The 11,561-nt window shown below is 35.8% G+C and overlaps 1 protein-coding gene across 1 annotated transcript; it reads left to right on the top strand.

Moving 5' to 3' along the window:
- Nucleotides 1–3,630: 3,630 nt before the first annotated feature.
- LOC125594926 lies at nucleotides 3,631–4,596 on the top strand. Its single transcript, XM_048770920.1, has one exon. It carries the CDS (start codon nucleotides 3,631–3,633, stop codon nucleotides 4,594–4,596), a length of 966 nt encoding a protein of 321 aa, XP_048626877.1.
- Nucleotides 4,597–11,561: the final 6,965 nt, after the last annotated feature.

Below are 11,561 nucleotides of genomic sequence, written 5' to 3'. Positions count from 1 at the left end.
TGCACCAGAACCCAGGAGATCAGTTGGTTCAATGGAGAATCACTTAAACCCAACCGGAGCTATTTATGGAAAGATTGGACAATCTTTCGGTTTGATCCATTCCAAGCAATTCCAATCCAACCAGAAGAACCAGACGACGTCCAAACAAAACCAAGACATCCAGGAGACATTATACACGAGCCAGAAGAGTTCTACAACTTCATCCCATGCACCAGCCCACATAGGAATAAGAAGATCTCCATTATCACCAAACTGCCTTATTTGGAGTCTCAAGCATTAAAACTCCAACAGCTCTTTTTCCTTCAGTCTATGCACGACATCAGCACCTTCCAGACCATTAAGAAGATTCCCAGGAAGCTCACTTACCCCCTCAAACCGTCCAGATACAAGGAGGACACCATCTACATTCATTTGGCCAAGATTCTCATCATTAAGCCTCCAACGGCTAGTTTTCAAGGAGCCATCAATTCCTTTGCTTCCAAGTTTATTATTTCGATTTTATTTATTTCCTTATGTCATTTTATGACTGTTAGAGAGTCTTTGGTCGAGCCTATAAAGCTCTAGTCTTTGTTTCATTGTAAATCACCCCATTTTGAAAGTAATAAGAATTATTCAGTTTTCTAGTTTTCTTAAAACTATTGTTCTAAGTCTTTTGAGCTTGTGTGAAGCAACTCCAAAGAACCTTGACTTATCAAGGCTCCTTTTCATAGAGTCTTGTGGCGTCCTCAACCCCCCCCCCCCCCCCCCCCATCCTTCCATTCCAATTCGTTTGCCAAGCTTGAGAGTGATACACATCCAGCAAGCAAAGCACCATCTCAATCACTTCAATCATCAATTGATTAGGCTGAGAGTGTCACACGACCAGCAGCCTAATTCCATCCTATCTATCTTTATTTATCTTGTTTTATCATATTAGAAATCATATCTCATTTGTTTTTGCATTTGTTTTCAGGATCATAACTTGCATTCCATCATATCGCCCATCCGATCATATCTTTGGTCGATCCATCAAGCTTCCATCAACCATTTTGCCATCCCTGATTTCCAGCCTGCAACACATGGTGAGGCTGCAGTGCCATCGGTTCTCTTAGCAAAGTTGCTTGATAAAAACATGAGGAACAAGCTTACTTTAATACAGAGTAGAGGAAATATTAAGATGGGAGAAGGGATGCAATATTGGTTTGTTACAAGATAGAAGTTTTTATAAATTTTGAGAAGTTGGTATAGAAAAGTGATAGAAGTTGATACAAAAAGATTAGAAAGGACACACATGATGTAAAGGAGTCTTTTTCTTTTTGAATTCAACTTAATATTCAATTCAAAAAAAAAAAAAAAAAAGCTCGTGATCGGAGAGATGTTGGCCTTCTTTAACCTTCGCTATCCATTCATCCAAATTCATGGCATTTTTTTTTCTCTTTCTATCTCTATCGTAAGTAGAAACTGAGACTGTTTCGTGGATTCCAATGGAGACTTGAAGAGACGATGGATCTAAGCAGACAGAGCGTTGCTCCCTCCGCTTCGTTAGGTAAAGAGAGAGGGAAGAGAGACCCAAACCCAATTTAGTCTTCCCCATCTTCACACTCTGTTCTGTTTATACCACGTTTTGGCAACTCATTAAACTAGGAGTGGCCTTTCTAGTACCCATTCGGATTTGCTTCCGTTCTATTTAGATTTTTAATTTTGGGATTAAAGATTTTAGCCTTTTAGAAATTTGATTCGGATTTCGTTCAGATCTTTGCGGATTCGGTTCAGGTTCGGATAACTCATCTAAAAATAAAAATAATATATAACATACAGAATTTGAATAATATATGTCAAAATACCTAAAGTTAACATATAAATTATTTTGGCTTAATTATATCAATGGAAAATCAATAGATATTTTAAATATTTTTTTGGTATTTTGAATATTGTTTAGCTATTTTAAATTTTACATTGGACTATTTGTATAAATTTTTAAATACTTTAGACATCTTCAAAATATCTTATACATTTTGGATATTTTGGATATTAAATCTAAAAATAGCTAACATATTCAAGTATATAAATTTGATTAGGATATATTCTGATACCTAAATATTTCGGTTCGGATAAGTCTCGGTTCGAGTTTTTTAGATATCAAAAATATAAACTCGTTCGGATATTTAACCAATTTTTTATTTGGATTTGGTATTATTTTTGAATCAGATTTGGTTTAGTTCTTCGAGTTCAGATTTTTTTTATTTTAGCCCTACATTAAACACCGTTTTAATTTTTCATCGTATTAAAAGCATTACAATACCAGTTTTTTAACTTTTTCGGAAGAATATCGTGAAGATTTATGCTTTTAGTTGTTTTTAGTTTAATAATTATTTAAAGATATGGTAGGAGATCAACCTCTTTTTTATTGGGGATGATTGGAAGTAGCTGTAGCTTTATATTTTTTTGCTGTAAAAATAAGACTGTAAATTTTTTTTGTTGTGGATGTTAATAATTTTGTTGTAGGATTTTAGCTGTAGGTTTGAAAATATTTAATGACTTACATATAAATTTTCTAAAGCAAAAAATAAGTGATCTAGGTTTATTGCTTTCCACAGCTAAACATAAACAAAATGAAAAGAAAAATCTGTAGCTTTAAGAATTCTTTACAAAGCATGTTTGGTAAAAAATTATACTTTAGAAATAATTTAGGCTGTAGAAATATCCTACAGCACTTCTAAAGAGCTTGCCAATCTACCCAATTGTATTTGCTAAGAACGATTTAAAAATAACATTTTCAATTTAAGACATAGAAGAAACTGTTCACTATGCCCACCATATCTTTAATAGATTGTTTTGAAAATAATTTTATTAATTTTGATAATAATTATTTGGTTGTCAACCAGAGAAACATCAACAAATGTAACTAGTGTGCACTAGGTGAATGATGATTATTATCCCGAGATTCCATTTTGTGTATACAACAACAATATATACTTGAATATTTTTCTTCACAGCCTCCTGTCATGTACCCTAATTTTATACAGTTTTGTATACATCCTTGGCTGACCTTACAAGGTGGTCTCCTTACGGGACATATACGGATTTGTCCTAATTGGGATGCAAAAAAATTAAATGATCCATCAGTTATCAATTCTTAAGTAGAACAATAGTACACAGTTTTTTTTTTTTTGGGACAATTTAACTTTGAAAAAATGTTTACCTGAAGCCATTGGTAAAAGGATAAACGTAGATACCATCAATGAAAATAACAAAAGAGATGAAAACTTGTTTGCTGCCATTTCTTGTGATTTAGAATATGCAACAACTATTTTTCTTCTTCTGGAAGTCCTTCAATTATATAAACCAGTTAAAAGGTAAGATCCAAACGGAAAATTAGAATTAATTTACCAAATAACGCCTTTTGACTAAAAATAACGCACTTCTTAAAAAAGTTTTTTTGTTTGTTCGCATGCGATTAATAACGCACTTCGTTTGTGCCACTGTCACTTATGTTCGCATGTGATTAGTAACGCACTTCGTTACTAGGGACCACAGAGTGGAACCAGGAAGTATTACAACTCATATTTCCTTTCGAGGCGGAGTCAATCCTCACCATAAAACCAAGTAGTCTAGGGGCTCCTGACAAGCTCTTCTGGGTCCATATGCGAGATGGAGAGTACACAACGAAATCTGGATATGTGGCAGCAGTGGCGTTCAAAAAATGAGAAGAACGAAAGGCCGCAAAAGGCGCACCTAATAGACTGGAACAAAGGCGTTTGGAACCTGAAGACGGCTCCTAAACAACTCTTGGTCTGGAAAGTCTTGCGCGGAGCCCTACCAGTCGGCGAAAAGCTTCTTGCTAGACAAATAAATGTTGATCCAATGTGCAAGAGATGTGGGAAGCTTGAATCTATCAATCATCTTCTTTTTCAATGTGATTTTGCTGAGACTGTATGGAACACAGCTCCGTTTGCTCACCGAATTGATAGGAGACGATTGTTAGATTTGGAAACCGACTGGATGAGACTGATAGAGAACCCTTGTCTACCACCGGTGGGTATTGTTTCAGGACAACTAGCTCCCTGGATCGTTTGGAACCTGTGGACAGCTCGAAACAAGATGATCTTCAATGATAAAGTATTCACGGCAGAAGAAGTAGTGACACAGGCGGTGGTAGCTGCCAGAGAATGGCTTAACGCACAGAGTAAGGAGGAGAAGCGAGTGACACACCCAAAATCAGGCAGGACTACATCAGGTCGGGAAGTTGTGGTGCAGACAGATGCGGCGTGGAATGCTACAAGCAAGAGTGCAGGGTTAGGCTGGAGCGTGAAGAACACTGGAAGAAACTCGGGATTCCAAGCTACAGCTGAGCTACTTGCTCCACCATTGGTGGCTGAAGGTTTAGCTATGAGAGATGCAGTGAAAATGTGCAAAGAGCTGGGGCTCCGGCATATCAGATACGAGTCAGACTCCTCACAACTCATGAAGGCTTTAAACTTGAAGACAGAACCTCCAGATATCTATGGGATCGTCTCTGACATTAGGATAGAGTGTATGGAGTTTGAGAATTTTCTTTTGTTTGGATTCCTCGTGAGAGGAACGTTGCTGCTGACCGTTTGGCTAAGCAGGCTCTAAGTCGTGTATCAAGTGGTTTTACCACGCTACTCTGATGATTTAATAAAGTTGCGTTCCAAAAAAAAAAAGTTACTCTGAATAAAATCAATTTAATTAAGAGAAATTGCACTCTATGACCATCAAAAAAATTATAACTCATTGTATAACACTTTAACCTAATTAGCTAGCATACATACATTATATATTTTATGTAATAATGCATGTTTGCCCTTCTACATCACCGGTGAAACCTACTACCAAAACAATAAAATAAATACTAACTAATGTAAAAATAAAACCTACAGGTATCACATCAATATTGTTTCAGTCACATATATGTATTTTCCAACAAGTCTTCTTTTCTATTTTATATGGTATAGTTAATAGTACAAACTAGTATATACTATTTTCATATTTTAATTTAATCTAAAATATTTTACATTTAGGTTTGGGTTTAGGAATTAAAATTTAGAGTTTAATATTTAAATGGAGGTGTGCTGGGTTTAGAGTTGGAGTGGATGGGGGGTTGAAATTGACGACACAATTAATGTGTTAGTTCACAAGAGTAATCTCCATTCCATTTTAGATAATATAGGATAATAGTTTAAAATTTTATATTACTATTTTATTTTGTTTTTTTTTCTAAATATTGTAACTTTAAACTAGATTAACATTTGGGTTTGGGTTTAGGAATTCAGATTTAGGATTTAGTATTTAGATGCAGGAGTTTGGTTTAGAGTTTATGGTTTTGTTTCATATGAAGATATTCTATTTGTTTCTATTAGATATAGTACTTTTATAAATGAAATATAACACTTACTTAGCACGGTTAACTACGTGGTAAGAAGACACGTGACTTGGATGTCTTTGCTTGATTTGTTAGTTAACAGTACACAGTGAATGTGCATGTACTCCATCTCTTAAAGCGTTAATGTCATCTATATCTTCTTTTACGTATTGGATACTTGTACGTAAGTTATGAACATCTCACATAAATCGTGGGCTACATATGCTGGTGTCGACATCATTTCTTTGACGTAAGTTATCTTTTATCACAGAGAACTTATAATAACAAAGGGTATAACCGGATTAAGTAAGTGTTAAATGTTAATCAATCAATTATGTCAAAATCATAGCCATTATCTTAATTACACTTTGAATTGTAGTCATTTGGCAAATTCTCCCTTTAATTAGTTATATAATACTATATATTTAAGATCATGTAATGTAAACAAAACCAAAAATCAAACGAAAGTCAATGAAAGCTTTCTATTTTAATACTATTTTCTGTAAAACTTCACTTGACTCACATAACAGATGAATTACTCACGTAACAGATGAATCATTATTGTACTACATAAAATGCGTAAATTGTAGTAAATTTTATTTTAGTTAAACTTAAAATTGTATATTTAGCACTAAACAAACAAGTTTAATTTCTAATTTTATTATTATGTTAATTTAACGTTACTTTTTAATAAAAATTATAATTTAATTTATCAAAACCGAATTACGTTTTATAATAAAATCATACTAATTTTTATATCAAAACCACACTACTTTTTTATTTATAAAAACTATACTTTTTATCAAATTTTGCACGTATCTCGCAAACTGCATGAACCGTAGTTGAATCGTACTGCACTTAAATTTTGCACCGTTTATATTATGAAAACCGCAGTTACCATTCAGATCCAACATTTAGTACACGATGAGCATATGTTGTCTTTTCAACAAACAAGTTAGAAAAATAATTGTTTATTTACCTAATGTATTTAGAGTATTGGGGTAGTTATATATATAGCTTATTGTGCTGTTCTTTATATATATCTCATTGGCATTTACATGCAATGAGATTTTCATTAACATAAATTTTGACTGTGAAGTTGGTCAACAGAACTCATACTCAAAATTTACATTAACATAAAGTTTAACTAAAAAGATTTTTTAACAATATTTATATATCAATACTATTAAAACAAAAACACTTTTTGGATTTATCCTTTACTTTTCAAAGAAAATTACAAGATAAGCCACTTACATTTAATTATTTATTTAAAATTTAATCAAGGATATAATTAATGAAAAAAATGCATCCCCTCTCAACCATAATATCTACTTACCTTAATATGAAATCTGTATTATTTCACATATCCCCTCTTTTGTAAGAGACATTAAATATTATTAGATTTATAAGTTTATTAATACATTATAGTTCTGTGAAGTTGGTCAACATAAATCATATGATTTCACATATCCCCTCTTTTGTAAGAGACGTTACTTATTATTAGATTTATAAATTTATTAATACATTATAGTTCCGTGAAGTTGGTCAGAAATCATAATAAAGTTGAAAAACATTTCAAAAAAATTTAATTATAAAGATTTTTTGTAATATATATCAATATACTATTATAACAAGAACACTTTTTTGTTTACTCTTTACTTTTCAAATAAAATTACAAGTTATGCCATTAACAGTTAATTATATCTATGAAAATTAATCAAGGGTATAACTATAGACAAAAATGACTCAACCATAACATCTACTTACCTTAAATATGAAATTTGTATTATTTCGCATATCCCCTCTTTTGTAAGAGATATTAAATATTATTAACTTCTACAAAATCTTATATAATAAAAATATGTTCATCTCTCATGAGTGCATCACGTCATTAACGTGTATGATGTTAGGAGTTTTCAAGGCTCCTAAGACAAATGTTGTAGTATGAGTGAATGTCGAACCAGTTCTGAGGGATATCAAAGCACCGAGAATGCAAGTACTCACTTAATCTAAGTGCAACCGATGATTTAGATGGGTTTTAAACTACTACTAATACTAGAAAGCAATTACAGAATGATACTTTCTTGATTAAGAGAAAAGAGAACTCATGGGCATAGGGATTAGACCTTGGGTGATCAAGTATCAAACTAAGGATGGCAAATGATCAATCAAACTATCGACCTTAAGCCTAGACACAATTCTAAGCAAGCTCTATGTCTAGATGAATGCTCATTTGCTAACATATCTCAAACATCAAATGTCTTTGGTCGAATAATGTGAAAGCAATCATTACTAACAAGTCTATTAGCTATCTTAGCGCATTTAGCAACAAATGTCTTTGGCAAAGTATACTAAAAGCCTAGGAGAGTTGTCTCAGGCATTTCATCAAACACCTTTTGGATGGGAAATGCCTATTGATCAACTTTTGAGTGGCCAACTCAGAAGATGCATTATGTATACTCTACTATCAAGGAACAAGAACGATCTACACTAAAACATCCTAGAACTAACCTAATCACCCTTGATCTCTCTAACCCATGAATTCAAAAGGTGATTACTCACTAATCTCCATGATTCCTCTTCAACCCATATTGGATTTCAGATTAATCATGTAGAGAAATAGATAAGAAATCAACAAGAACACAAGATGAAAGCAATCTGAATCTCCAGAAGTTTTACTAGTTGTTCTCCGTAAAAAGATCCCCCGCCTCCAATGGCTTACAAAAGTCCTTAACTTAGGTTTTTTGGCAATGTAAAACGTGCATAATGAAATGACCAAAAGTCCCTTAGAAAAACATGAGTTTGACAGGCAAATAGATGCGGAGCGACCTCGGCATGTCGCTCCGACAAGTCGCTCCGGCCTTCGGGAGCGACCTCAGTGGGTCGCTCTGAGAGGTCGCTCCGGGCTTTGTTTTGTGTCTTCTCGCCATGGAAACGCGAGCAACCTCGGAGCTTCGCTCTGGCAAGTCGCTCTGGACAGGGTGCCTCGCGATAGAAACGCGAGCGACCTCTTCATGTCGCTTTGGCCAGGTCGCTGTGGGAGGGGTGTCTCGCGATAGAAACGCGAGCGACCTCTCTATGTCGCTCTGGCCAGGTCGCTCCGGGATGTGTGTCACAGCGACTTCATGTAGTCGCTCTGGGAAGTCGTTCCAGGCAGTGCTCGTCCAAAGATCACTGTAATCACCTCCCTTGAGCTCCAAATGCACCCAAATGTCTCCAGGAACTCCATGTGGTACTCCAATACCTAATAGAGACATATGTATGCAAAATGCAACCTACACATGGCTAAATCCTAATCTATATGATGAAAATGCACATGAATAAATGGATAAAACAATGTGAATATGCAAGATATCAACTCCCCCAAACTTATTCTTTTACTTGTCCTCAAGTGAACTTTCTAGAACTTATAGGGAGAGAGGTTTGAAGGTGGGAGCTCATAGCCAAAAGAAACACACAAAGCACTCAAATAAACATCTAAATTCGGCATTAGTACACCCTCTCTTATTATACTCTAGCTTCTCTAGGCCTATCTCAACTCTTTTCATCCCTACACTCATCATCATGCATTCACACATGCAAATCAGCCAACTCTCAAGTTCATTAAGCATAGCATCAAGTGAATTCTTGCAAATGGTCAATTGGTCCAAATCATTTGGGTAAGGGGAGGCTTTTAATCAAGTGAGTCAAGGGGTTCAAGATATATGATATTTAAGGTGGTATACTCTCAAGACAAGTAGCCTTGACATTGCACATAATATATCTAAGAAAGGGATCAACTCATGCATACAATGCTCAATCTCCATTGTTCTACCCTTTTCCCAAACATATATGATACACATTCATTTCCCCATTCCAAACCCAACTCACATCTCTCACCCAAGGACTTCAAAAGCATTTCCCAACATAAAACTCGTTTTTTTTACAAGGGATTTCTTACACTTTTTGAACACCTCTTAGCTCATACTAATTTTGCTAGCCCCGTTTCTTTACTATTTCTCTTCTTTTTTTTTTATGTTCGGAGGCCAAGACTTTTCACAAATTGAGCTAGAAGTTTCTCTACTTATCCCATAAAGACTAGTCAATTAAGCACAAGAGTTCACTTTTTTCCTTCAACTTTCTCATACTCCCAAATCAAACTTTACAACACTCACCCCCATCCTATGGCTAGACAATAAGGTGCCTAATCTAGCAAGAATGAAGATCAAGCATTGTCGTTCCCGATACTCTCAACATTATGTGCATGTAAGACTTTCCGAAAAATGCCTCACTCATCAAACAATGAAAGCTTAAAAGAAGAGAAAGGTTTTGGGAGTGGTCTACCACTAGAGTTTGTCAAAATAAGATTGGCATAAAGGATGTGACAACTCAAGTGTGTATAGCCATGACTCAGTACACAAGGGACCATGAGCAAGAAGCATTAAGTTCGTTCAGTTCAAATAAGGTTGTAGTTGACTTCAAAGACTGAATTTCAGCAATCAACAAGTTTCAAGAAGAGTTTTCAAGGCTCGAAGCATACAAGTCTTTTTGAGAGGTGCATAAGCTACTCAGGTGCAAAGTAATGTTCTTTACAAGGCATTTCAAATCATTGCTCCCAATGCAAGTAAATGCAACCTATATGCTCTAGACTCTCCTAGAAATGCAAATGATGCAAACTAAATGATTTTTTTTTTTTTGTGTTTTTCAATTTTTTTTATGCAAATAGGTATGCAATGCATGACTCAATGAAACAACATCAAAGCAAACATGATCAAATACTTGGTACCTCCCCCAAACTTAAATGACACAGTCTCTGTGTTGTCAAGGAGAGAGAGATACCCAAAAAGAGAAAACTAATATGCAAAAACGAAATGGTATATACAAGGGAAAGTAGTGGGTTACCTTCTATGGGGAATGAGTAGAGGGAGATGCTCCCTCCTCGTCGTCTTCAGGTGGTAACTCTTCAAGGTGCTCATCAGCAGGAGTGCCCATCTCTTCAATGTAGAAGGCTTGCCCGAACACAGTTGGTTTTCTCATTTTCCCCTTGATGTCAAAGTGGAGGATGTTCTCTTTACCCAAATGGAGATCAATCGTGCCTTCATTCACATTAACAATAGCTCCTGCTGTAGCTAAGAATGGCCTTCCTAGAATCAATGGGTCTTGAGGCTCCTCACCCATCTCAAGCACCACAAAATCTGTAGGTATCTCATACCTTCCAATCTTCACAGGGAGGTCCTCTAAGATGCCCACAGGGTACTTCACTGAACGATCAGCTAACACCAGAGAGAGTCTACACTTCTTGTACTGAGTGAATCCAAGCTTCTTTGCAACAGACAAAGGCATCAAGCTGACACTAGCTCCCAAATCGCAGAGACATTTCTCAAATACCATAGGTCCAAGAGCACAAGGTAGTGTGAAGCATCCTGGATCCTCTAACTTCTCTGGAACATCAAGCCTCTGAATGATGGCACTGCACTCATGGGTAAGAATCATCATGCCTTCCATCTCCTTCTTCTTTGCAGCTACAACATCTTTCAGGAACCTGTTGTATTGAGGAATCAACATGAAAGCATCGATGATGGGCATTGCAACCTGAGCTTCACTCATTTGCTTCTCAAACAGAGCTTTGTACTTCTCTAGCAGCTGCCTCTTGAATCTACCAGGGAATGGAAGTTTGGGTTCATAGGGAGGAGGAACAAAAGAATTCTCATTTGCTGGAGCAACAACTTCACCATCTTTCACTGTTTTCTTCTCTTCCCCAACTTTTCCTTTACCTTTGGCTTCCACAATCTTCTCCAAGATTTCATCATTGATTTTCTCATCAACAATCACCACTTCATCATCAAAGTTGATGGCCACCTCCTCACCTAGTTTCTCAGCATCCCTAGTGAGGGTTGTAGGAGGTAACTGCTTACCACTCCTAAGGGTGATAGCTTTGGTCTCCTTGGGGTTTTGGTCAGATTTTCCAGGTAGAGATCCTTGCTGGCGATTTTGGTGAGTATTCATGGAAGCAAACTGATTTTCTAAATTCTTGACTGTAGAAGCAAGATGTGAGAATTTGTTGTTGAGCTCATTATAGCTCCCATCAATCTTGGAATGAAGGTTCTTCAACTCATAACCAACATGCTTCTCACTTCTAGTCTGAGACTCCAAGATTTGTTTCAGTAAGGTATCAGTGATGCTCTCTTGAGGAGCAGAGGAACCAGACGAGGGGTTTTGC

This window comes from Brassica napus (assembly GCF_020379485.1).
Source record: "Brassica napus cultivar Da-Ae chromosome C6 unlocalized genomic scaffold, Da-Ae chrC06_Random_14, whole genome shotgun sequence".
Taxonomy (NCBI): Eukaryota; Viridiplantae; Streptophyta; class Magnoliopsida; order Brassicales; family Brassicaceae; genus Brassica; species Brassica napus.
Note: the sequence above shows the minus strand (reverse complement) of the source record. Positions and strands in the feature narration are given on the sequence as shown.

Excerpts from the sequence above, each read along its gene's own strand:
- LOC125594926 (XM_048770920.1), top strand. The coding sequence starts at position 3,631 with ATGGAGAGTACACAACGAAATCTGGATATGTGGCAGCAGTGGCGTTCA.